Source organism: Halichoerus grypus, chromosome 2, assembly GCF_964656455.1.
Source record: "Halichoerus grypus chromosome 2, mHalGry1.hap1.1, whole genome shotgun sequence".
Lineage (NCBI taxonomy): Eukaryota > Metazoa > Chordata > Mammalia > Carnivora > Phocidae > Halichoerus > Halichoerus grypus.
The window spans coordinates 176,434,786-176,462,129 of NC_135713.1; the positions used below are offsets into that span (position 1 = coordinate 176,434,786).

Consider the following 27,344-nt stretch of genomic DNA (forward strand, 5'->3'; position numbering starts at 1 on the left):
TTCATAGCAAAATGGAGCAGAAAGTTCCACTGTAACCTCTGGCCACCCCCCCCCCATCCTCCCTCCACCCTCTGGCTCCAGAATGGTACATTTGTTACAATCTATGAACCTACATTGGTTGACACATCATTATTATCCCCAAATTGATAGTTAACATTAAGGTCTATTCTTGGTGTTGTACATTCTATGGGCTTGGACAAATGTATAATGACATGTATCCGCCATTACTGTGTTGTATATAATAGTTTCACTGCCCCAAAAATCCTGTGCGCCACCTATTCATTCTTCCTTTCTCCAACCCCTAGCAACCACTGATCTTTTTACCATCTCCATAGTTTTGCCTTTTCCACAGTGTCATGTAGTTGTACTCATACAGTACATAGCCTTTTCAGGTTGGCTTCTTCACTTAGTAATATGCATTTAAGTTTCCTCTATGTCTTTTCATGCTTTGATAGCTCATTTCTTTTTAGTGTTGAATAATATTCCATTATCTAGATGTACCATTGTTTATTTATCCTTTTGCCTACTTAGTTGCTTCCAAGTTTTGGAAATTATTAATAAAGCTGCTACAAACATCTGTGTACAGGTTTTTGAGTAGACATCCTCTTTATTGTTTTTAAAAATGTATTTATTTTTATTGAAGTAGAGTTGACATAAAATATTACATTAGTTTCAGGTGTACACCATAGTGATTCAAAAATTATATATTATGAAATGCTCACCATGATAACTGTAGTTACCATCTGTCACCGTAGTTATTATAACATTATTGACTATATTTCCTATGCTGTACTTTTCATCCTTTTATTTTTATCTATTTACTGTGGAAATAATTTTGCAGTATATACATATATCAAGTCATTATGTTGTATGCCTTAAACTAATACAATGTTATATGTCAGTTATATCTCAATAAAACTGTGGTGAGGGAAAGAATTATTTAATTCTCAAAGGAAGGATGGAGCCCTAAGTCCATAGTGGTGGTGTTTTTAATAAATTAAGCTATACTTGGCTTCTCAACCAATTCTTATTTACTAATAAGAATTCAGAAAGGAGTAGGAGTGGTTTTTTTTAACATATTTTAAAAAAAAATTGTTTGTCGGGGTGCCTGGGTGGCTCAGTCGGTTAAACATCTGCGTTCAGCTCAGGTCATGATCCCAGGGTCCTGGGATTGAGTCCTGCATCAGCTCCCTGCTCAGCAGGGAGTCTGCTTCTCCCTCTCCCTCTGCTGCTCCCCCTGCTTGTGCCCTCTCTCTGTCTAATAAATAAAATCTTAAAAAAAAATTGCTCTCATATACATATTTAAAAAACCTGTCTATTTGCTTTTTACTTGTTCCCTTCTCTACTTCTGTATGTTCAGATCCTAGCTCTCTTTTTAAAGTTTTATCGACTTATTTGAGAGAAAGACAGCATGGGGGGCAGGGGTAGAGCGAGAGGGAGAAGCAGGCTCCCCACTGAGCAGGAAGCCCGACGAAGGCCTTGATCCCAGGACCCTGGGACCGTGACCTGAGCCAAATGCAGAAGTTTAACCGATTGAGCCACCCAGGTGCCCCCAGATCCTATCTCTTTTTGAAAATCCAACTAAAGGGGCGCCTGGGTGGCTCAGTCGTTAAGCGTCTGCCTTCAGCTCAGGTCATGGTCCTAGGGTCCTGGGATAGAGCCCCACATCGGGCTCCCTGCTCGGCGGGAGGCCTGCTTCTCCCTCTCCCACTCCCCCTGCCTGTGTTCCTTCTCTCGCTGTGTCTCTCTCTGTCAAATAAATAAAATCTTTAAAAAAAAAAAGAAAAAAGAAAATCCAACTAAAATGAGAAATTCTACATTTATCAATATAAACTACACTGTGATCCTCACCATGTGTATTATTTGCTGTTTAGTATGTGACTTTGCTGATATAAAATCATCTTAACAATTCTTGGACTTATAAATCCAGACAAGGGGCGCCTGGGTGGCTCAGTTGGTTGGGCAACTGCCTTCAGCTCAGGTCATGATCCTGGAGTCTCCGGATTGAGTCCCGCATCGGGCTCCCTGATCGGCGGGGAGTCTGCTTCTCCCTCTGACCCTCCCCCCTCTCATATGCTCTCTCTCTCTCATTCTCTCTCTCATAAATAAATAAAATCTTTAAAAAATAAATAAATAAATAAATAAATCCAGACAAAATAAGTGTATATTAACCATAAACATTGTACAGATTCCCAAGTAAACAAAATGTTGAAAAATCAATAGAAAAGACTCTTTTGAAGAAAACAGGAGCAACAAGAACTCTTATACTTTGCTATACCATGGATTGGTACAACCACTTGGAAATCCAGTTTGACAGTATCTAGAAAATAGGCACGCTTCATAACCTAGGAGTTACACTCCTAGATATACATAGTAGAGTAATTCTTTCTTTTTTTTTAAAGATTTTATTTATTTATTTGACAGAGAGAGACACAGCGAGAGAGGGAACACAAGCAGGGGGAGTGGGAGAGGGAGAAGCAGACTTCCCGCTGAGCAGGGAGCCCGATGCGGGGCTTGATCCCAGGACCCCGGGATCATGACCTGAGCCGAAGGCAGATGCTTAACGACTGAGCCACCCAGGCGCCCCTAATTTATGTATTATGTACTTTTCTGTGTTATATTTCTAGTAAAAACAATTAAACAAGAGAAAAACCAAAGGTTTTTTTTATTGCTCTTTATTTTAATTAAAAACATAACCAGATGGACCTTGGTGTTTATATTGTCTGGTTGTTATTCAGTCTGAAAATAAACATTGGAAATATATAATTAACAGTGTAATGAAGCCATAGCATTCACAGGATTCTCAAATGGGTACAACATAAAACCTGTCATAAAAATTAGTAAAAGGTAGAAAACATTTTAATACTGGTACAATGGCAATAGCAGCTTTATAAATGTCTATATATAGGATTTCTATAGCATTTTTTTTTCTAAAGATTTATTTATTTGACAGAGAGAGAGACAGCGAAAGAGGGAACACAAGCAGGGGGAGTGAGGGAGGGAGAAGCAGGCTTCCTGCTGATCAGGGAGCCGGATGCGGGGCTCAATCCCAGGACCCTGGGATCATGACCTGAGCCGAAGGCAGACGCTTAACGACTGAGCCACCCAGGCGCCCCTTCTATAGCATTTTTTAATGAACCCTTATTCCACAAGAATGATCAAATAATCAAATCATTTAAATTAAATTGAGACAGTACACGGTGGTTTATTAATATAAGCATAAGTGCCCCATAAAACACTGTCACAAATACTCAAATGTTTTATTCTCAGTGATCATTCCTTTTATTCTTATATAATATAAATGTAGCTAGCAGGTTTTGTTTTTTGTTTTTTAACTAGAAGTAGGTATGTTTCTTAACTTCATTACCTGTTTAATTTTCATTCATAAATGTGTTTGTAAACATAAATGTGGGTCTCATAAGAACAAAACATGGCCCCCTGGTCTGCTTTCCAGTCTGGTGACTTTCCACAACACTCTATTTGGCATCTCAAAGCAGCATTTATCTGTAGAAATATAGGCATTTCTGGGAAATCTTTTGTAGCCTATGCTAAAATGATGATATTTCAAGGATATCATCCGTGTAGCTGCTTCCTGTCAGGCTAGGAAGTTCAGTGAAGATCTGAAACACCTCATTTCCTATCCATGAGGCAGTTGCTATCCTTATTCTTAGAACTGCAGGGATCAAAGCTAATCCTGAACCTTTAGTCACAGGAATTCACCCTAATGAGACTTCCTCTTCCTCTGTGATACTTAACACATTAATAATGGGGAGCCTGCCTGGAGCTATAATTGTGTCCACTGCTAAGTAGATATGTCTGACAAGCTGGGGGCTCCCAGAAATACTTGGCAACTTTGTAGGGGACTGACCAATAGAGTGACCAGATACAATAAAGAATGCCCCATTAAATTTGAATTTCAGATAAACAATGAATAAATTTTTTAGTATAAATATATAGCTCCCATGCAATATTTGGGACATACTAAAACTAAAAAACCTACCCATTGTTTAACAGGACATATTTATATTTAAAAGTTATTTGTTTTTTATCTGAAATTCAAATTTAGCTGTCATATATTTATAATTGCTAAATCTGGCAACCCTGGACGGGCAGGAAAGAACAAAAATCCAGTGAGGTGTGCATTATTACTGTTACTGAAGCTATAGGCTATTGAGGACAGGAATTAGGTCTCACAGAGAATCTGCTATGGACTTCAGATAATCCTTGGCAGGCCACTGTGGAAAATACAAGGTTCATGTTGAGATCCTCATAAAACTTAAAATAAGCTGCATGAATGTGGACAGAAAATATCAAAGAAAGGAATATCTCAGACTTCAGCGAACCAGATATGACTACCTAAATATCATTTCTAACCACTAGAAATGGTACATTCTAATTTTTAAGTTATATTGGACATTTTACTTCAAATCCATTTGGAAAATAATTGGGTTGGGATGGAGGACGGTCTTACCTCTTAACTGTTTACAGTAAACAGAAATCAAATCTAGAGGATCTTTTTTACTGATCGAGTCTGTAGCACTTAGTGAATGCATTAGCTTTACAGGCTGAAATACTTTTCTTTTTAATTACCTGAGAATACTCAAGGAGAATGGGAATCGGGTTATTTCATTTTATTTTTTAAGGAATCAGGTTATTAATGTCAAAACTGCACCTACTGAGTATAAATTTGTTATCTAGTTAAATTTGAACAACCTCTCCAACCTAAATTGGGTAATTCCAGAATAAACATCACTTTGGGGAATGCATTTTCCCATCTGTTCTCTTATTGATCATGCAAACTAAAAAAATACCCAAATACCCACTTTATACCACAGTATGTATGGGGGCTCCGTACATACTTTAATTCTTCAAATGGAATTATATATTAGTATAATTATTTATACACACCCTACTACATTAAAAAAAAAGGGTCGGGGTGATTTTATCTGTGTATTTTATGGATCATCATGTGGTGTCAGGCAGAGTTGGCATCAGTTTTGTTCATCAAAGCTGCTTGTAGAAAGCGGTAGAGTTTGAGCTGGGCTTCTAGGGTGAGCCATCTATGAAAAAAAAAGGGTCCCAATTATAATATGAATTATGTTCCTGTGGCCAACACAGATCTCCTTGCTCACTAACAGAATCCAGATTTTGTGCAGGGCAGCAATACAGCCAGACTCTAAAAACCCCTTTTCCCAGTTTTTCTGATATAATTAGAAGGTGGATAGCACCTGTTTAAAGAGAAGAGGGATAACTTAGCTAGCATACCCTTTTGTCCTTTGCCTTTCTCCTTATCTTGCCTAGAATGTGGACACTGGGCTTCAGGAGGTGTAGGCATTCTTTACCATGAGGATAAAAGCCACACATTAAGGATGGAAGAGCAGGGATGACATGTGAAGCTGCTGTCCCAGTTATGGGCTGCCTACTTCCCAAAGGAATATGCAGGTAAGAAAAATAAGCCCCTACTTGGTCAAGCCACAATGGTCAGATTTTTGTTACCTAATGCAAAAGCAAATTTTGTTACCAAATGCAAAACCTAACTAATACAGTTGCTTCAGACTTAAAGGAAAAAGGAAGCCTAAGGACAGGGGTGGGGAAGGGGGAGGGTCATTTTATGTTGAACAACAGTTTTTAAAAAACTTCCTCCTACTAAGTGGATTTTGGTGAATACCTCATATGGCAGATATCTTTTCTAGGATTTTTTATGTTGTTGCTCAATATGTGTGCAAAGTGTCAGCAGAGAAGTCCGTGGTGTGTCTCTATCTCCAGAGGGAGATGGAAATACAAGTTTCATAGCCAAAGGGGCCAGCAGCCCTGTGTCCCAGCACTCTAGTAGGAGTGGCAGAAGGGTGGCTACTCCCCACAGATCCAGTGACAGAAGTGAACAGGGAGATGACAGACAAAAGGGTTTGGAAGAAATCACATCAGGCCCCACTGATATACTACATTTTGGTGTATGGGTCATACGTGTAGGTGACAAAGAAGAAAGCTGCCGAGACCTTTTCCTATCAACTGCACGATCTGCTCCCTATCTATATCTCCATCCCTGTCTTTCACCACTGTCAGACTTGCTCTCTCTGTTACAGCTGCTTTGGCCCCTTTTCGGTTTCTCAGTTAGGCCATGATCCCTCCACCATAAGACCCTTGCATATACTGTTCTTTTTGCCTGGAGCTCTTTCTTCCCAGACATCCATGGTGGGCACACCACCTTATCCCATAGGTACCCTTCCCAGTTAACACCTATTCATCCTTCAAGTCTCACTTCATCACTTCCTAAGGGAATCCTTCCTAGATCACCCAGGCTAGATAAAGTTCCTCTATGGGTTCCCACAGAACTCTGTTCCTTTCCTTTATAGTACTTATCTCAGTGTAGAATTATACAAATATGTGATTATTTGACTAATGTCTATTTTCCCCACTAGGCTAAAAGCTCCAACACAGTAAATCCAGGTCTGTTTTTGCTTACCACCGTATCCCTAGTACTCTAGGAGAGTGCCTGGCATATGGGAAGTGCTTAATAAATACTTATCTAAAGGAATTAACAAAACCAGACATTCATGGTTAAAGTAGAGATAATAATGTTAGCTATGTCACAGAATTTTATAAAGCCTAAATATGAAAGTGTTTTGTAAAGCATAAGGTGCCATTTAAAAATTATTATAAGAAAGATCCTTTGGATTATATGATTCTAAATAAATGATTTTGAAGAAAAGGAAACTTTTTTTTTTTTTCCCCTAAAGGCTTACCTGAAACTTTCTCCTCAAGGCCCGGGTCATTACTGGAGTCAGCCCAGTTCCTGTTTCCATATTTTCTTTATTGGTAAGTGGGGTTCCACCCGGGCTCCTGCAAAGGTACTGACAATATTAGAAGCTGTGTTTTATGCTAACTTTTCAAATGGATTTAGAAAGCATAAAGATAAGAGAGTGTATTACCTCTCTACATCAACTTTTCTAAGTAGTTTCCGCAGATCTATTTGGCTTTTACCAGGGGTACTGATGAAATAAAGATATAAAAGTTAGAGCTTGCCAGACTTTATCATCTTTCCCAAAGCAAAGCAGCCATTTCTATAGGCAATGTCCTAGAAAGTAGTTCTATTTGTTACATTAAAAAATAGCAGCAGAGGGGCGCCTGGCTGGCTCAGTCAGTACAGCGTGTGACTCCTGATCTCGGGGTCGTGAGTTCAAGCCCCTCATTGGGCGCGGCGCCTACTTAAAAACAAAAATAGCTATAGATGCTGATAAGAGCATAAGGTGACATAATTGTCCTAATAAGTAATAAGTAATACATCTTGACTCAGTAATTATACATATAAGAATCCATCTTAGAGAAAGACTCAGCTATGCACACAGATGGTGGACAAGGATGTTCACTGAAGAGTTAGAAATAAAAAAATCATAAACAACGTAAATGTCTCAAAACAGGAGTTTATCTATGAAATTTGCATATAATGTACTGTATATACAGAAAAAGTCAAAATGATGCTTTAAAGTGATTTTTAATAAGATGGGGGAAAGTTCTTGACACATTAAACGGGAAAAGCCTTAACTGTATGTACGGTATGATTACACACAGGTACACAAACACGTACACACGTGTGCACACACACATGATTTCACCGATTCCAAGACATACTAGTTTTCATATTTTATTATTTCTGAAATTGGGCTGCTTTAAAAATTCTTTTTTTTTTCTTCCTTTTTTAAGTAATCTCTATCCCCAACATGGGACTCAAACTCATGACCCAAAGATCTTCTGACTAAGCCAGCCAGGTGCCCCTAAAAAAATTCTTTTTTTTTTTAAAGATTTTATTTATTTATTTGAGAGAGAGAGAATGAGAGACAGAGAGCATGAGAGGGAGGAGGGTCAGAGGGAGAAGCAGACTCCCTGCCGAGCAGGGAGCCCGATGCGGGACTCGATCCTGGGACTCCAGGATCATGACCTGAGCCGAAGGCAGTCGCTTAACCAACTGAGCCACCCAGGCGCCCCCCTAAAAAATTCTTGATATTATTTCTTTTCCTCCCAAATCCATTTATTTTTATTTTATTTTATTTTATTTTATTTTATTTTATTTTATTTTATTTTTTAAGTAATCTCTGTGCCCAGCTTGGGGCTCGAGCTCACAACTGGAGATTCGAGAGTCACATGCTCCACTGACTAAGCCAGCCGGGCGCCCCTGAGCCAACCCTGCCCCCAAATCCACTATTAAATCAATGGTGTATCGTATAATAAACAGCATCATGAAATGGAAATAATAGAGTAGATACCTACACAAAGACTAGAATGATAAACAACAGTATGTTAATAATAGCTATCTTCAATCATACAGTTATTTGAATGATTTTTTCTTTTTTTTAAAATTTTTTTAAAGATTTTATTTATTTATTTAAGAGAGAGAGAGAGAGAGAGACAAGCAGGGGGAGGGGCAGAGGGACAAGCAGACTCCCCTCTGAGATCATGACCTGAGCTGAAGGCAGACGCTTAACTGACTGAACCACCCAGGTGCCCCCATTTTCTTCTTTAAACTTTTCTGTGGATTTCCAGTTTTCTACAATGAGCATATATAACCTTTAAAGTTAGAGATAAGCAAAAAAATCATTCTTTTAAGTAACAATAGAGCATAACACAGTGTGGTTCCTTACATCAAGACATTTGTAACTCGAGTTGATAGCACTTTGGAGTTGGGCTTCAGGGTGACACGCTGCAGGTCAGAGACAGTAACTAGTGGATTCTGTGCCTTTGGTGATGGTACAAGCTTTAATCACAAAATGAGACAGTATCAAAAAACACACTTAAAAATATCATTCAAAATGTAAACATGCTGCAACAATGAAGACTTGAATGCTGAGTATGTGTAAGATAATATCCACTACTCAATTTTTATTTCAAAGCTTCAAAGTATGTCTCTACTTCTTTAGACTAATGGTTGGTAGATAAAACTGCCTAATTAAATAATTTTGGGATCTACACATTTTGTTGAGGAGATCCAAAACTACTCAAATAAAACATCAAATACTTACCTCAGAATGGCTTCTGTACATGAGACTTATGTTTATTTTCCAGAAAGGGACAACCAGGTTAAAAGCTGAAAGATCATGTGTATGGTCAGTGACATCTTACCTCCTTCCTTTCATCAAAACACTGTGTCTTCTTTAATTTCACAGTCAGTAGATCTTCAACTGTTATCTGCATGGGTCCCTCTTTTTTTAATGGTCCAGCCTTAAAATACATGGAGAGGTTAGAATTCCAATTGTAACCAGGATATCTAGTCAAATGCAAATCCAAATCTAGTTTTATTTTATTTTATTTTATTTTAAAGATTTTATTTATTTATTGGACAGAAAGAGACACAGTGAGTGAGGGAACACAAGCAGGGGGCGTGGGAGAGGGAGAAGCAGGCTTCCCGCTGAGCAGAGAGCCTGATGCAGGGCTCGATCCCAGGACCCTGGGATCATGACCTGAGCTGAAGGCAGATGCTTAACGACTGAGCCACCCAGGTGCCCCCAATCTAGTTTTTAAAAACTCATTTAAAAACTAACTCTTATTTGCCCTAGGAGCCTATCAAATTCTTTTCATTCAAACAAGAATGATCCTGTTTTTAGTACCCATGGATGCTACTGCTATTGTATTCATCAAAAGGTAAGGCTTTGACAATAAATAAGAGATAGGCCAGTTCCCTGCAACTATGCATCTTCCTCAGGAGTCATGATAATAAGACAGGAGTTGAAGGAGTTCCTCATATCAAGGTGAAGTTTTGCTTGAATTACCTAAAAAGTTGACTCAGTTCCCGGAGAACAAGAATGTACAGTCAGAGGGATATGCATTATGGCAAACATAATAATAGGCTCTGGATTTAACCCAGCCAATTTATTTATTTATTTTTTAAAGATTTAATTTATTTATTTGACAGAGAGAAAGACAGTGAGAGAGGGAGCACAAGCAGGGGGAGTGGGAGAGGGAGAAGCAGGCTTCCCACTGAGCAGGGAGCCCGATGCGGGGCTCGATCCCAGGACCCTGGGATCATGACCTGAGCCAAAGGCAGATGCTTAACGACTGAGCCACCCAGGCACCCCTAACCCAGCCATTTTATCTATCTATCTATCTATTTATTTAAAAAAGATTTTATTTATTTATTTGACAGAGAGAGACACAGCGAGAGAGGGAGCACAAGCAGGGGGAGTGGGAGAGGGAGAAGCAGGCTTCCCACCGAGCAGGGAGCCCAATGTGGGGCTCGATCCCTGGACCCTGGGATCATGACCTGAGCCGAAGGCAGACGCTTAACGACTGAGCCACCCAGGCACCCCTAACCCAGCCATTTTAAACCAGATGTATCTGGAGTGAAAATTCAGCAGATTTTTAAACAGGGTCATACTGATCTTAGTGATTCACAAATATTCCCTTGGTGGATAAGTAATTAATGGAGACTGGTCCTTCAGCTTAATGACATTATTTAGGATCCACCAACTCTTTTTATTCTGACTTTACTCATTAAGCCACCTTCTGTTCTTAATTTGGTTTCCCAGGGAGGTTTTTCTTTTGGTAAAAAGATATTCTGAGAAGCCATTAGGAATATTCTGATCTACTGGCTTTCATTCATTTATCCTTGAAAAAAAAAATCACTTTCCTTTCTAAATCCAGTTCCTACAGGACTGAGTTTTTAAAAACATAATCACTGACATAATTAAGATATGGAATCAGAAAAAAAAAAAATGCAGCTTTCCTCTCAAAGCCCTTAGCGTCATCTCAAAAGGCCACCTTGCTTTACTCCTACATTTGACACTGGCCAAAACACATCATTACGAGGTTGTTTCCTACCTGAAGTGCTTTAGTGCGATCAGATCTTCTGAGCGGCACAGGTGCTGTAGGCGGTGGTGGCGGAGGCAGAGGAGGAGGTGGGGGGGGTGGTGGCGGAGGCACAGGTGGAAGGTGGCTGGCTGGCTGTGGCAGAGTGGGAGGAAGTACAGCCTGAGATTCTCCAGGGGTGGTTAGCACACAGGCGGGCACATTTGTAAATGTTTGACCACAGCTTGGGCAGGAAGATTTTTCCAAGACAGTCTGTAAGAAAACATTACATTTAGCAAACGAATAGCAGATTAATTTGGTTCTTGTGGCTCAGAGTCATCGAGATAATAGCTACCATGTATTGAATGCTTTCTCAGTATACTACGTGTTTTTTAATATTTTCTCATTTATCGCAAGCCCATTCGCTCACTCATTCGTCCACTCGCGTATCTGTGTGTGCAATATGCCAGGCACTGTGGGTATGGTGTGCACCCTGTCTGTGACGTCATAGAGCTGACAGTCTGGTAAGGAAGGCAGACATTAAACACACACACACCCAGAACAAAACAAAATAACGCTTCGGTGCAAACAATGAAGTGTGCTGTGGGCATGAATAGTGAGAAACCTGGAGAGAGATATTTAGCCATAATCTCAAGGATGAATTGCAATTTATCAGGTCTCAAGGGAGATAAGGTCTGGGGAAAGAGAGTCCCCACCCCTCCCTCCCCAAATTCATATGTTGAAGCCCTAACCCTAGTCCCTCAGGATGCCTTTGGAGATAGGGCCTTTAAAGAGGTGATTAAGTTAGAACGAGGCCGTTAGAGTGGGCTGTCATCCAATTTGACTGGTGTCCTTATAAAAAGGAGAAATTTGAACATACAGGAGAAACATCAGGGATGTGTGTGTAGAGACAAGACCATCTGAGGACACAGTGAGAAGGCAAGCCGAAGGAGAGAGGCCTAAGAAGAAACTAACTCTGCCAACACCTGGATCTCAGACTTTTAGCCTCTAGAACTGTGGGAAAATAAATTTCTGCTATGTAAGCCACCCAGTCCATGCCACTTTGTTATGGCAGCCCTGGGAAATGAAAAATAACCCTGCGGAATAAGATGGTGTATTAGTTTCCTATGGCTTCTTTATCAAATTATCACAAATTTGGTGGCTTAAAACAATTGAAATTCATTTTTTCACAGTGCTGGAGGCTAGAAGTCTAAAATCAAGATGACAGCAGGGCTGTGCTACCTCCCAAGGCTCTAGGGAAGAATCTGTTCCCTGCCTCTTCCTGTTTTTGGTAGCTGTGGTCATTCCTGAGCTTGAGACTACATCACTCCAATCTCTGCTTGTGCTCCCACTGCTCCTCCTCTCCTCTGTGTGTGCTCTGCTCTCTCTCTTATAAGGACATTTGTCATTGGATTTAGGGTCCACTCAGATAATAGAGTATGATCTCCTCATTTCAAAATCCTTAACTTAAGGGGCACCTGGCAACTCTTGATCTCGCGGTCATGAATTCAAGCCCCATGCTGGGTGTAGAGATTACTTAAGATAAAAAATCCTTAACTTAATTACATGGGCAAAGACCCTTTCCCCAAATAAGGTCATATTTATAGGTTTCAGGGATTAGGACTTGGACATATCTTTTGGAGGCCACTGATTCAGCCCACCAAAGATGATATCATCCTCATTTTTAGAAGAGGAAACTCAGGCCTAGATGAGTGAGGTGATTTGCCTCTCTTCTTGTCTGATTCATCTTGAGGTACATATTCTGGGACAAGGGTGTAATCCCAGAAGCTTCACTGCAAACCAACAAGTGCAATGTTTATTTTTTGAGTTTTAGACATTGAGAATAGAGGCCTTGCTTAGGGGAGTTTGGAGACAATGGATATTTATGGCTTTTTCTGCCTCTATCAGTCAAGAAAATAGAAATCATCCTGAGTATTTAAAAGAGGGTGAAGGTAGGGGCGCCTGGGTGGCTCAGTCATTAGGCGTCTGCCTTTCGGCTCAGGTCATGATCCTGGGGTCCTGGGATCAAGCCCCACATCGGGCTCCCTGCTCCGTGGGAAGCCTGCTTCTCCCTCTCCCACTCCCCCTGCTTCTGTTCCCTCTCTCACTGTCTCTCTCTTTCAAATAAATAAATAAAATCTTAAAAAAAAAAAAAAAGAGGGCGAAGGTAATGTGGGAGAGTTGGTTACACTGATGGTGAAAGAGCTGAAAACACACAGGGAACATTGAGGCAGCCCAGAGATTAGCAAGAGCAAAAAGCCATGAATACCCTGAGGCTGGAGGGGAACAGGGAAGAGCCGTATAACCAGATCTCTAGAGGTGGGTTAACCCAGACAATCAAGAAACATGGTAGACTTACCTGGAGGGAGCTGGAGTGAGGGAGATAACAATAATCATCACTGGAGAAATTGCCCAATGCAGAGAACAAAGGGGAAAAACACACTCCCTCCATATGGCCACCAGTCTCTCATCAGTGTCTCCCATTAGCCAAGCACAACCAGAACCAGGTGACACGGAGCTTGGGACACACAGCCTGCATGGGTTAACCCCAGTGCAGTGCAGAGCAGAGCCTTGAAGCCTAAGGAATAGATCTGCGGGCAAACAGGCCCAAGACTAGCACCTGCCTGTAGCCATTCCTCCTTCTGGTAAAAGCAGCATGCTGGTATTCCTATGGGGGATGACCCCTGCCCTCCCTCTCTGATTCCGGATTTCTTTTTATTTAACAATACCAACCTTCAGTGTTTCCTGGAGCTTGCATAATTCACTTTCCAAAATGCAAAACCGTTGTTTTAGACTGTGAAGTTCTCGATGGCAGAAACGGGATGGAAAGACGGTGTCTTTCAATACTTCTAAACTCTGAAATTCAAAATTAAACAAGCCTGAAATCTATAAGTAACATGATCAGGACAAGAAAAAAGAGAGAAAAAAGCGGTTTGATGTATGTTTTACAGAAGCAAAGGCCTATATGACCCCATAATTTCATCTTACCTGAGCTTAGCTTTAGTGTTGTGCTGACCTGAGCACACACACATGCGAACACACATACCAAGTATGCAGAAAAACCATATTGCTGAAAACGGGTATGTCAAACCCATACCTGGGCCATGCAGTTCTGGCACCAACTATATATAGACCACACTCTATTTGTCCAAAGTTTTACAGTATCTTTGATATTGGGAAATCTGAAGTTCCAGGGTGGTCTTAGCCGGCTTCTGCTAAGGGATATATCTGCTGAAGGAATAACCACTCTGTAGGAAAAACAAAACCAAACCAATAAAAAACTCCTGAGTTGGATTAACAGCTCTATTTATTTATTTATTAAAGTATTTTTTTTTAAAGATTTTATTTATTTATTTGACACAGAGAGAAAGAGCACAAGCAGGGGGAGCAGCGGAAGAAGAGGGAGAAGCAGACTCCCCACTGAGCAGGGAGCCCGATGTGGGGCTCAGTCCTAGGTCCCTGGGATCATGACCTGAACCAAAGGCAGACGAGCCCCATATCTGGCTCTGCACTCAGTGGGAGTCTTGCTTGGGATTCTCTCTCACCCTCTGCCCCTCCCCTCACTTGCTCTCTCTCTCTCAAATAAATCTTTTTTTATTATTATTTCTTAAAGATTTTGTTTATTTATTTGACAGAGACACAGCGAGAGAGGGAACACAAGCAGGGGGAGTGGGAGAGGGAGAAGCAGGCTTCCCGCCGAGCAGGGAGCCCGATGCGGGGCTCGATCCCAGGACTCTGGGATCATGACCTGAGCCGAAGGGAGCTGCTTAACCGACTGAGCCACCCAGGCGCCCCTCAAATAAATAAATCTTTAAAAAATAAAGTAATAGGGGCGCCTGGGTGGCTCAGTCGTTAAGCGTCTGCCTTGGCTCAGGTCATGACCCCAGGGTGCTGGGATCAAGCCCCGCATCTGGATCCCTGCTCAGCAGGAAGCCTGCTTCTCCCTCTCCCACTCCCCCTGCTTGTATTCCCTCTCTCGCTGTGTCTCTCTCTGTGAAATAAATAAATAAATAAATAAATAAAATCTTTAAAAATATATATATTTTATTTATTTATTTGGGGGGGAGGGGCAGAGGGAGGGAGAAGCAGACTTCCTGCTGAGCAGGGGGCCCAGGAGAGGACCCTGGGATCATGACCTGAGCTGAAGCCAGATGCTTAACCAACTGAGCCACCCAGGCACCCCTAAACTCTTAAAACAATGATCACCACATAAAGTTTAGAATGCTCAGTCAAAATTTAATTTCTGATGAGGGATGAACAATATTTTAGTGTAAGTATCCTGTAAATGTTGCATGGGACAATATTAAAAAATATTTTTTATCTGAACTTTAAATTTAATTGGGCATTCTTTGCTAAATCTGATGACCCTGTCCTTAACGGATCAGATTTTTAGTATTTTTTCTTTTCCACACTTACGCCTTACCTTTCTGGTGAGGGTGGCGGAGGAGGAGGTGTAATTAGCTTGGACTGAAAGTGAGAGGCTTCTCTTTTTTTGAATAATCTTTTTGCTTTGGCTTTTAGCTTTCTTCTTCGTTGCTTGAACTTGGGCATGATTTCTGTAGAGAAAAATTTTTTTTTACATTTTTTATTTTAGAATAATATATACATATAGAAAATGTAAAAATCTTAACTGTACAGTTCAATGAATTATCAAAGTGAACACACCCTTCTAACCACCATTTGGTTAGGAAATGGATCGCTACCAGCATCCCAGAAGTCCCCTGAAGTGAAGAAAAATTTAAACCCAGATTTAAAGTTTCTTTAGAGACTTGGCTTTGGCATTACGTCGCTCTCTAATTTTGTTTTGCTTGTCTTGCTTTTCTTCATTAAGTCAAGTGTATTTCCATTTCTTGTAAGAGAGAAAAATGGCTATAGTTGGGTTATGGTCAGTTATTAAAAGAAGTTTCTTTCCAGTAACATTTACTGAGCACCCACTGTGATAGATGGAGTTGGTAGAGGAAGAAACAAATTTAACCATTGAATGTCCATTTGCTTTTGGGCACCTTCACATACACTTTCTCAGTGAATCCTCACTACCCTGCAAGATTTTATCCCTGAGGAAGAGGATTTTTACTCCCATTTTTACATTAAGAATAAACTGAGACATAGAAGGATTATATGATTTGCCAGTGTAATGCAGTAAATAAATCTCCAAAGACCATGTTCTTTCTAACACTCTGTGGTGCAAAAGTTGATTAAATAGGTGATATACAATGTAATAGCAGTTACCCCAAATATTTCAAAACATTTATTTTAAAGCATTTTAAAACACTATCTAGTGTATTTAGATTTTAATCTAGATCCTTTTCTGAAGAAAATTAAGTCAGAGCTAGTTTGATGTGAAGAAGAGCTTTGCTGGTTGCTGTTGTTGCTACCTGAGGAACAAAGATGTCATTATTCAAGTAGCAGAACTAAAAATGGTCTCAAGGGCTGGGCCTCCTTCCCTTCAAACTCACATTTGAATAGGAACAATTGGCCTTTAAAATACACATTCATTCCACTTTTGTTCACCCAGAAACCTTTCAATACTTGGTATGCAGGTCTAGGCTTGCTCAGCTTTCAGATTGCACTGGCTGAAGAACCTCCTTTTTTAACTGGCTGTGGGTTGTGAAAACTCCGAAGTGGCTTACTGCAGTTCCAAGAGCTTTGGTCTTGCAGAGGGTACCCCTAATGGCAATGGGTGACAGTGCATATTATCAACAGCCCTTCTAGGAGGAAGGGTTCTCAGTAGCATCTTATTGAACTAATGCCAGGTCTCAAACTAACAGTTTTCCTTAATTGTTCTTACAGACATGGGAGATACGCCAAAAAATAGTTAGCTGACTTCACTTGTATTATATCACTTCTTCCTGCTGAAATAACGAAAGAAGTCTAAGCAGGGATTATTAAATTACAAAGGATATCTAAAGGATTCATTGATTTTTTTAAAAAATCTTAACACAAAACTAAAATACTCTGAATGAAGATGTTTAGGAGAGCCTCAGAGGAAGCAGCAATCTTGCTGTTGCCTGAAAAAAAAGATTAAACCTCATCAAATCCATACCCACGATTCTCTATGGAGAGATGTCACTGAGAACCTCTACCCAAGGTCCAGAGTTCACTGGGTGAAATCCCCAGAATCTGAGACTTCCATGGTAACCTCTTCTTCCATGTCTTCCATCTGCCCCTATGCAACCCTCCCCGCTTCTGTTCCCTCTCTCCCTTTGATGTCTTTTGTTAGACATCATACTGACACAGAAAAGTGGCCTCCTGCCTCTTTTTTCCCCCTATATTCACCAATCCCTCAGTTAGAAGAACAGACTTTAGAAAGGAGCTGGACATTCTGCTTTAAACTTGGTAGATTGGCTCCATACCTTTCTCTCCACTCCAATGGTGTGCTGGGGCTGGCAACAACTGATATGTTTTCAGGAAGTCTGTGAGTTAGTTTTTAAACCCATCCACCATTAAAATTAAATTATATAAACTTATAATTAGATAATTTATATTTAAGATGGTAATAAAGGGGAGCCTGGGTGGTTCAGTTGGTTAAGGGTCTGCCTTTGGCTTGGGTCCTGATCTCGTGGTCCTGGGATCGAGTCCCACATCGGGCTTCTTGCTCAGCGGAGAGCCTGCTTCTCCCTCTGCCTGCCGCTCCCCTTGCTCATGCTCTCTCTCTCTCTCTCTCACTCATGCTCTGACAAGTAAATAAATAAAATTTAAAAAAAAATAAAATGATAATAAATATGATGCAAAACTCATCACTTCCTAATGATTTTACTATTATCTATGCTCTTGCCGTTGTTTACCTTACTGTATCTATATAGTGAAAATGCTATAAAATGCTCATTTCTTTCCAATTCCACATTCAGTGACTTCATGTTGAAAACTTGAAATTGGCTGTGATGGGAGTATTTACACCATGGATATTATAAAACACCACAAATCAGGGCTTGATTCATTATGTTGTTGATTGTTAAGAGAGTGATAAAGAAAATGTTAATAATGCAGATCACATTTAAAAGCATATCTTGGGGGCACCTGGTTCGCTCAGTTGGTTAAGCATCTGCCTTCGGCTCAGGTCATGATCCCAGGGTCCTGGGATCGAGCCCCATGACCAGCTTCCTGCTCAGCAGGGAGTCTGCCTCTCCCTACCCCATCCCCCCTGCTCATGTGTGTGCACAGTCTCTCTCTCTCTTTCTCTCAAATAAATAAATAAAATCTTTTTAAAAAGTGTGTATCTTTTCTGTAGTTGTTACATTGTAAAGAGCATAAAATAATTGAGGAATATTCCGGTATTTGAAAATGATTATTCGATTCATCAAAGAAGTTGCTTACATAATTGAAATGAAGTTCCAATATAAATCTTTGGTTCACTTTATCTTATTCTATAGAGTAAATGAAAAGATCAACTGACATTCCTATCAGGACTATACTTGTTTATAAATTGGAACCATAGCAGGGCACCTGGGTGGCTCAGTCCGTTAAGTGTTCAACTTTTGATTTCGGCTCAGGTCATGATCTCCGGGTTGTGAGATCAAGCTCCAAGTGGGCTCCACGCCCAGCACAGAGTCTGCTTGAGGTTCTCTCCCTTCTCCTCTGCCCCTCCCCTCTCTTGCTCTCTCTCTCTCTAAAATAAATAAATAAATAAAATCTTAAAAAAAGTAAATTGGAACCATAGCTTGGCTACAGATACAAGAAGTCTGTAAAAATCAACAATAGTATTCTCTGAGAATCAACTGTATGTGAAATTTATAAGAACATTATAGGGGCGCCTGGCTGGCTCAGTCATTAGAGCATGTGATGCTTGATCTCAGGGTTGTGAGTTCAAACCACATGTTGGGTATAGAACTTACTTAAAAAAAAGCATTATATATATTTTATTATTGTTTATAATTTTTTTATTTCCTGTTATTAGTAAATTTATAATAAAATTATGCATATGTATCTATTAAACATTTATTAGCACACTATTGGTCCAATCCCTTCTGAAACATAACAAAAAAAGGCAGTAAAGGAGTGGTGAATATATTTCTTTCTTTCTTTTTTTAAAGATTTTATTTATTTATTTGACAGAGAGATACAGTGAGAGAGGGAACACAAGCAGGGGGAGTGAGAGAGGGAGAAGCAGGCTTCCCACCAAGCAGGGAGCCTGCTGTGGAGCTCGATCCTAACACCCTGGGATCATGACCTGAGCCGAAGGAGCCGAAGGCAGACGCTTAATGACTGAGCCACCCAGATGCCCCCAAAATTTTAATTTTTTTATTATTTATTTTTTAAAGATTTTATTTACTTATTTGACAGAGAGAGAGAGAGACAGCAAGAAAGGGAACACAAGCAAGGGGAGTGGGAGAGGGAGAAGCAGGCTTCCCGCGGAGCAGGGAGCCCGATGTGGGGCTCGATCCCAGGACCCTGGGATCATGACCTGAGCCGAAGGCAGGCACTTAACGACTGAGCCACCCAGTGGCCCCCAAATTTTTATTTTTTTTAAGAAATCTCTACACCCAAGTTGAAGTTGAACTTACAACCCCAAGATCAAGAGTCACACATTTGACCGACTGAGCCAGCCAGGTGCCCCAAGGAATGGTGAGTATAACATAATGTATAGAGTTGTCAAATCACTACATTGTACACCTGAAGCTAATGTAGGTTTGAGTGTCAGCTCTACTTCAATTAAATTAAAAAAAAAAAAAAAAAGAGGGGTGCCTGGGTGGCTCAGTTGGTTGAACATCCACCTCTTGATCTTAGCTCAGGTCTTGATCTCAGGGTCATGAATTCAAGCCTCACATTGGGCTCCACACTGGGCATGGAGTCTACTTAGAGAGAGAGAGAGAAAGAAAGAAAGAGATAGAGAGAGAGAGAGAAAGAAAGAGAGAGAGAGAAAGAGAGAGAGAGAGAAAGAAAGAAAAGAAAGAAAGAAAGAAAGAAAGGAAAGAAAGAAAGAAAGAAAGAAAGAAAAAGAAAGAAAGAAAGAAAGAAAAGAAAAGAAAAGAAAAGGAAAAAGTAAGGGCAGTAAGGAATAAAAAATCATAAACCCATAAAACAAAGAATGGGAGCAGACTATGGGAGATGATGAATGTCAACTAAATTATGGAAAATGGAAAGCAGATGGATGAGTTGGCAGAGCAGAAGAAAGCGGAGCTTTGACTGCCTGTGGTAGGGAAGCCAAGTGGAAGCAAGACAATTCTCAGAAACTTTAAGTAAGAGGATTCTGGACTTGAAGGCACATAGAACCTTGAAAATTTGGGGTTAAAATAGGATTAATTAAATCTTTATAAGGATTGGATAGGCCTCTGGAGTCTGTCTTCCAGTCCTTGTAGCCAGGCAGCTCCTGGCATTTATGTCCTCTCCAGTAAAGATGGATAGGTTTATTCTCTGGAGAAGGTGAACCATAGGGGTGCTGAATTGTGGGCCATGGGGCATAGCAATAGCAGAGTCATGTGTCATCATTCAGAAGGTAGGGGATAATCCTGAACTGAAAAGTAAGACTTTTCTATCCCTTTCCTCAGCTCAACCCCCAGAACACAGGCCACCAGTTTTAATTCCCTGACTCAAACCCCCATACCCTTCACTTCCCCTTGAAGAAGACTAGAAGATTCCTCTCCAGGGAAATTGACTTGCCTGAGAAAAAGGACATATAGATATTGACATTTAGGGTCTCCCCAAAATGGCCAAGTCATTGATCATTCACCCACTGGGGTGCCCACTGGTTGATAATATCTACCTCCTGTACTTTGAGCTTGCAATTTTTTTTCTTTTTGGTGCCTTCCTCTGACCTGTAACAGCCAAGGATCATCAGTTACTTTAGGAAAGTCTCTAACATTAAAGACAGAGACCAAAATACACAGAGAGGGAAAAAAAAGGATTTCCATTTCAAAGGAAATGGAAAGAATGTAGGAAGCAGACCGGGCACCTGAGTGGCTCAGTTGTTAAGCATCTGGCTTCAGCTCAGGTAATGAACTCAGGGTCCTGAGACCCAGTGCTGGTCAGACTCCCTGCTTAGCAGGGAGTCTGCTTGTCCCTCTCCCTTGGTCCCTCCCCCTCCCTGTGCTCTCTTTCTCTCAAATAAATAAATAAAATCTTAAAAAAAAAAAAAAGAAAGAATGTAGGAGGCAGAAGAAAAAAAATTTTTTTTCAGAAAATGAGACACTGCATTCATGAACAAGAAGGATGAGAAAAAAACTCTTAAAAATTAAAAATAGTAGAAATTTTAAAAATGTAATACAGGGGCACCTGGATGGCTCAGTTGGTTAAGCAGCTGACTCTTAATTTTGGCTCAGTTCATGATCTCAGGGTTGTGAGACTGAGCCCCGCATCAGACTCTGTGCTGGGCATGGAGCCTGCTTAAGACTCTCTCCCTCTCCCTCTGCCCCTACTCTCTCCCTCTCTTGAAAATAAAAAAGGAATACAACAGTTAGAATATAAAAGTTTTAGGAGAGGGCACCTGGGTGGCTCAGTCGGTTAAGCATTTGCCTTCGACTCAGGTCATGATCCCAGGGTCCTAGGATCAAGTCCCACATCAGGCTCCCTGCTCTGCAGGGAGTCTGCTTCTCCCTCTGCCCCTCCTCCCGCTTGTTCTCTCAATCTCTCTCTCAAATAAATAAATAAAATCTTTATGGAAAAAAAAGTTTTAAGAGAGAACAGAGAAATGGAGAGAATTTTGTCAAATAAACAATATAGAAATATTCTCTAGAATTGAAGGGCTTGAATTTCCAGATTGAAATGGTCCACTCAGTATAATGAATAAAAGAAGATCCACACTGAGGCATGACATCACAAAAATAAAGTGAAGGGGTCCCTGGGTGGCTCAGTTGGTTGTATCTGCCTTCAGCTCTCACGATCATTGATTGGGGTCAGGAGATCAAGCTCCACATTGGGCTCTCTGCTCAGGGGGCAGTCTGCTTCTCCCTCTCCCTCTGTGATCTCTCTCACTCTTGCTCTCTCTGAAATAAATAAAAATCTTAAAAAAAAAAAAGAGAGATTCTAAAGGCTTCAGGAGAGAGAAAACAGTATAGAAACAGGACTGAGAAGAGAATAGCATCAGACTCCAACAGCCACACTGGAATTCTGAACGAAAAAGTTTTCAATCCTGGAATTCTATACCTGGCCAAATGTTCAGTTAAGTGTGAGCACAGAATTAAGATAAACAATAGCAATGTCCAGGATAATGGTGAAAGAAGGAAAGAAAGAAAGGAAGGAAGGAAGGAAGGAAGGAAGGAAGGAAGGAAGGAAGGAAGGAAGGAAGAAAGAAAGAAGAAAGAAAGAAAGAAAGAAAGAAAGAAAGAAAGAAAGAAAGAAAGAAAAAGAAAGGAAAGAAAAGGGAAAAGAAAAGAAAAGAAAAAAGAAAAGAAAAGAAAAAAGAAAGAAAAGGAAAGAAAAGAAATAGTATTGTAAGCATGTTATTTAGAAACATTGAAATAGGGGCGCCTGGGTGGCTCAGTCATTAAGCATCTGCCTTCGGCTCAGGTCATGGTCCCAGGGTCCTGGGATCAAGCCCTGCATCGGGGTCCCTGCTCAGCGGAAAGCCTGCTTCTCCCTCTCCCACTCCCCATGCTTGTGTTCCCTCTCTGGCTGTGTCCCTCTCTGTCAAATAAATGAATAAAATCTTAAAAACAAAACAAAACAAAACAAAACACGGAGGTAAACACCTGAACAATTACAAGAATGGATAGTATTGCCCTTGGCAACTTGGAGTCAGGATTATAGAGAGATGATTCAGAAGACTGCCATCGTTTGTTTGTTTCTAACTATAATAAGCCCTGTAGTAGTATTTGACAGTTAACCTCTGGTATATATTATTAGCTAGAAAAATAGAGTACCATCATTCTGAAACTGGGCCTTCTCTTTCTCTTCTCACCCTTTCCTGGTGGTTGTTCCAATGCCCGTGCATTCAAATTTCTAAAGAGTCCTAAACAAGTTCATGTATGCCATTTTGGAGATTAGTTTTCTTTCTTTCTTTCTTTTTTTTTAAAGATTTTATTTATTTATTTGACAGAGAGAGACACAGTGAGAGAGGGAACACAAACAGGGAGAATGGAGAGGGAGAAGCAGGCTTCCCGCTAAGCAGGGAGCCCGAGGCAGGGCTAGATCCCAGGACCCCGGGATCATGACCTGAGCCGAAGGCAGATGCTTAACGACTGAGCCACCCAGGCGCCCCTGGAGATTATTTTTCAATGAAAAAAAAATCTAGGAACTAAATCATATTTTCTCCCTTCTCTTCTCTCTCTCCCTGTGTGCGTGTGTGCGTGCGTGTGTGTGTGTGTGTGTGTGTGTCTGGTCTCTGGGTCATTGTTACTCTAATAACCTTCTAATTAACTACAGTAATTAATTGGCATATGCAGAGAATTGAGAGAATATGTCAAATCTGTCAGAGTAAAAAGGTACAGTCTGAGATAATTCCTAGATCAGTGTTCCATTCAAAAGTAATAACCGTGCTTCCAAAAATGAAAGATAATGAATTCCTACCTCAAAAAAAGAGAACTCAACAAGCTAAAGTTTGTTATTATCATTGCTTTATTAAAAGCATTAGATATTCTGCAGAGGATACTTGTCTGAAAGAATATTTAACAGTGTTCCTCAAGGTTAAAACACATATACTTGTCCCCTTTCCAGAAGAGTTAGGAGACATAAAAATTCTCTTTGCTGGACTAGGTGGGATTCCAACTACTAACACTAGATAGAAGCTCTTTTTTTTCACGATTTTTTTTTTTAAAGATTCACTTTATTTATTTGAGAGAGAGAGGTAGAAAGCGCAAGATGGGGATGGGGCAGAGGGAGAGAATATCCAAGCAGACTCCAGCTGAGCATGGAGCCCGACTCCAGGCTGGATCCCAACAGCCATGAGATCAGGACCTGAGTCGAATCCAAGAGTCGACAGGCAACTGACTGAGCCACCTGGGCGCCCCTTTTTTCTCATGGTTACTTAAAGCATTTTTCCTACTTTTTTATTGAAAAGTACTCTTCCTTTTTACCTGCCTTGTTTTGGAAGGAATTTAAGGCTGATTAAAAACAATCTGTACTATCACACACAAAAAGGTAGGTGAGGAAATTAGGATACTCTATTATAGAATAGAAAATATATAATATGTATTATATATTGCACTTATATACATATATTAATATACATGAATTAGAAATATTTATCTGATTAATTCATCCTGTCCCTTCTTTCTATCCCTCCCCTTTCTGTCCTGATTTCAGTTGCCTTTGCCATCTTTCCCATGTTTTATTTTTGCTATATAGTCTATTTCCCCTACTCTTTATTTTGAAAAATTTCAAACCTTGAGAAAAAAGAATTCAAGAAAAAAAAAATAAATAATAAAAAAATAAAAAAAGATCATGCTAATTCTGGAAAAAAATACTCATTATTCATCTAGATTCACCAATTGTTATCTGTTAACTTTCTTTCTGTATAGGTGTGTGTATAATATATATTACACACTATATGTATAATTTACATAATAAGTGTATGTAATATAAAAATTTATATTTTATATGATTTTATATATATTATACACATACACACCCCTAAACAGAAAGACAGCAAATGATGAATCTAGGTAAATAATGAGCATCAATTATACTATTTTTGTAAATTTTCACAAAGTTTGAAATTTTTCAAAATAAAAAATATGATAGATATACGTATATATAGATATATAACATATATATACACAAATAATAGTTTTTAGTTTTTGGCTGAGCAGAGTTAGTTGCAGACATCATGATACTTCACACCTAGATACTTCTACTGAGTTTCCAAACATGGACATGGACATTCTCCTACAAAAGCACAGTAAGAGTCAGGAAATATAAGCTTGATAGTATCTAAGAAACAGTCCATAATTACCCCAATCACCTCAATAATATCCTTTACAGCTGCTCTCTTTCCCTTTCCACACTGCATTTAACTGTAGTGTCTTTTTAGTCTCCCTTAATTCACAACAGTTCCCTAATCTTTTCATGTATTTGCCTTTCTTCCTATTTATATTTTTGAAGACTCCAGCCCAGTTGTTTTGGAAAACGTCCCTCAGTTTGAGTTTGTCTGAATATTCCTCTAATGATTCTCCTGACTTCAGTCTTTCTCCTTGCCAATCATTTTCTACACAGTTATTATAGTTAGTTAAAAAAAAAAAAAAAAATCCTGATATTCCCTTGCTTAAAAGTATTTAAAAATTCGGGGCGCCTCGGTGGCTCAGCCGGTTGAGCGTCTGCCTTCAGCTCAGGTCATGATCCCACGGTCCTGGGATCGAGTCCTGCTTCGGGCTCTCTGCTCATCGTCTGCTTTTCCCTCTGCTCCTCCCCCAGCTTGTGCTCTCTCCCTCACTCTGTCTCTCAAATAAATAAATAAATAAAAATCTTTAAAAAAAGGTATTTGAAGATTCCTTTTCATCCCCTGGATAAACTAAATTCCTTACCATACCTTTCAAAGATTGTCACAGTTTAGTCTGATGGCCCTTTGCAGCCTCATCCCTTCTAGTGATTAGTGGTTTGTACTTCAGGTATGCCAAACACCAGATGCTGTTACTTTTTCTCACAGATATTTGTTGAATGCTGATAATCCACCATGGTTGGTAGGTGTGGTAGCTTTTGGGATACAATTCCAAACAAGGCCAACATAGTCTATGTCCTTATGGAATTTATACTAAACTGAAAATGTCAGGGGCGCCTGGGTGGCTCAGTCGTTAAGCGTCTGCCTTCAGCTCAGGTCATGATCTCCAGGTCCTGGGATCGAGCCCCTCATTGGGCTCCCTGCTCCGCGGGAAGCCTGCTTCTCCCTCTCCCACTCCCCCTGCTGTGTTCCCTCTCTTGCTGTGTCTCTGTCACATAAATAAATAAAATCTTAAAAAAAGAAAATGTCATCTCTTTTGTGCTTCTATAGCACTTTATACACACTCTTATTATAACATTTATTGTATTGCATTGTAACTTTTGTTTGTGTATTTATCACCCAGCTGGACTGTGGGCTTTTCAAGGTTAGGATAAATTTTATTCATCTCTGTTTCCCTGGGACCAAGAGTGTAGCAGGCATTAAATAATTTTCATTCAATAAATGAATGAAATAAATCATTCCTGCTAAGTGTTAGCTAGCAAGGGATCTCTTTTTAAGTTAAGGAATATGCTTTACTACAATTACATTTTGTAAACTCTCTCAGTGAGGGAGGTTTTTAGTTCTTCAAATCATACACCTTCATATGGTTAAAGGATGGCTCCAAAACTATTTCCAGTAGGAAAATGCAATAAATAATAGGGCAAGAATTACTCTATATTATACATATATATATATACTCTAGTTTATATATACATATATTATTCTATATTACTCTATTACTCAGTTGGCACTGCTGCTTCTATTAAAACTCCACCCAGTGACAAGTGCTTTTGGTCAGGGGGTACTTCCAAAACTGTGACAGCAACGGAAATAACAATTGCATTTCATTACCCTTTTCGTAAAACACATTTTAATGTAGGTTCTTACACTTTCCCATAAACAGCTTTCAGTCAATTAATCAATTTCCATTACTAGTTCATTACTCTTGAACATTCATAGGGTATTTCTGGTACTTTAATTTTGTTTTACACAGTGCAACAATGCTTTTTTAGTTCCTGTCTTGTTTCTCTGAAGAGTTTGCAGCTCCCTAAAACATAGTCCAACACAGTGTTAGGCACAAGTAAACAGGGCACACTTTTAAAATTGACGCTCTCACAAAACGTCAGACGGTATTAAGAGCATATCAAGGAACATAGTAATATTGCCTGTCAAGAAATATATATTCTCAAGCTTTAACGTGCATAAGAATCACTGGGGGTGGGAGATCTTGTTAAAATTCATGTTCTGATTCAGTGGGTCTGGGTGGAGTCCGATAATTTGCATTGTTAACAAGCGCCCAAGTGATGCAGATGCTGTTGGTCCCCGGACAACACTGAATAGCAAAGATCTAAAGGAATGTGCAAAAGGAAGGCAGATGCTTTGCTCCAAAACATATTTTGCTGGGCGTTAATTAAATACAAGTATGGTTAGGGTGGAGCCAGGCCGAGCACTTCTTACCCAACCTCAAACCTCCTCTTCCCAGTTTATCTCCCCGAGTCCAGCTAAAGTCCCCACCTCCGTAAATCTTAAGAACACAAGCAGCAAAGGCCCAGCTACTGAAGACGCGAGCCCAGGTTACAAAGGGAGATCTCCCTGCACTTACAAGTCTAAGAGCCCCGGTATAGATGGAGTCCGGGTAGAGGCCTCTCCTTCGCCATAAAGAAAGATTTAAAATTAAAACCTTATCATAGAGGGACCAATCATAGCAAAGGTCTCCCCATGATTCGCTCTCTGGGCAGTGTCGGAGCACAGTCTGGTTTGTGATTGGTTAGGAGGTCACCACGTGCTGGCCAATGAAAGCTGAGGCGCTACTTGTATGAATAAGTGGAAGGCGGGAGCGAAGGGGAGGGGAAGCAGGAGACCTAAGAAGGTGTGTCACGTCCCTATGCTGTTTGTGGAAGCTTTTGTGTCATTGGTTGGCTCTTCTTCCGATTGTACCAATCGCAAGCTCTTCTCTGCGGAGCCCTAGCTATGAAATTGAAAGTAGAGATGAGGGTGCAGC

The 27,344-nt window shown here is 40.1% G+C and overlaps 1 protein-coding gene across 2 annotated transcripts; it reads right to left on the reverse strand.

The window, feature by feature from the left end:
- Nucleotides 1–2,700: 2,700 nt before the first annotated feature.
- On the reverse strand, nucleotides 2,701–27,054 carry PRR11 (proline rich 11). Of its 2 annotated transcripts, none has more exons than XM_078064530.1 (10): nucleotides 26,946–27,054; nucleotides 15,200–15,332; nucleotides 13,874–14,024; nucleotides 13,510–13,632; nucleotides 10,810–11,049; nucleotides 9,115–9,213; nucleotides 8,637–8,749; nucleotides 6,930–6,989; nucleotides 6,744–6,840; nucleotides 2,701–5,060 (listed from the first exon to the last, which is right to left on the reverse strand). In XM_078064530.1, exons 2-10 carry the CDS (start codon nucleotides 15,325–15,327, stop codon nucleotides 4,992–4,994), a joined length of 1,080 nt encoding a protein of 359 aa, XP_077920656.1. In that variant the 5' UTR covers nucleotides 15,328–15,332; nucleotides 26,946–27,054; the 3' UTR covers nucleotides 2,701–4,991. The 2 variants fall into 2 exon arrangements, with proteins under 2 accessions (XP_077920656.1, XP_077920667.1); XM_078064541.1 differs by having other exon boundaries at nucleotides 6,744–6,851.
- Nucleotides 27,055–27,344: the final 290 nt, after the last annotated feature.

Coding starts and splice junctions, on each gene's coding strand:
- PRR11 (XM_078064530.1), bottom strand. CDS start 15,327: ATGCCCAAGTTCAAGCAACGAAGAAGAAAGCTAAAAGCCAAAGCAAAA. Junction 9,214..10,809: donor ATCGCACTAAAGCACTTCAG/GTAGGAAACAAC, acceptor ATGTATTTTAAG/GCTGGACCATTAAAAAAAGA. Junction 6,990..8,636: donor CGAGTTACAAATGTCTTGAT/GTAAGGAACCAC, acceptor TTATTTCATCAG/TACCCCTGGTAAAAGCCAAA.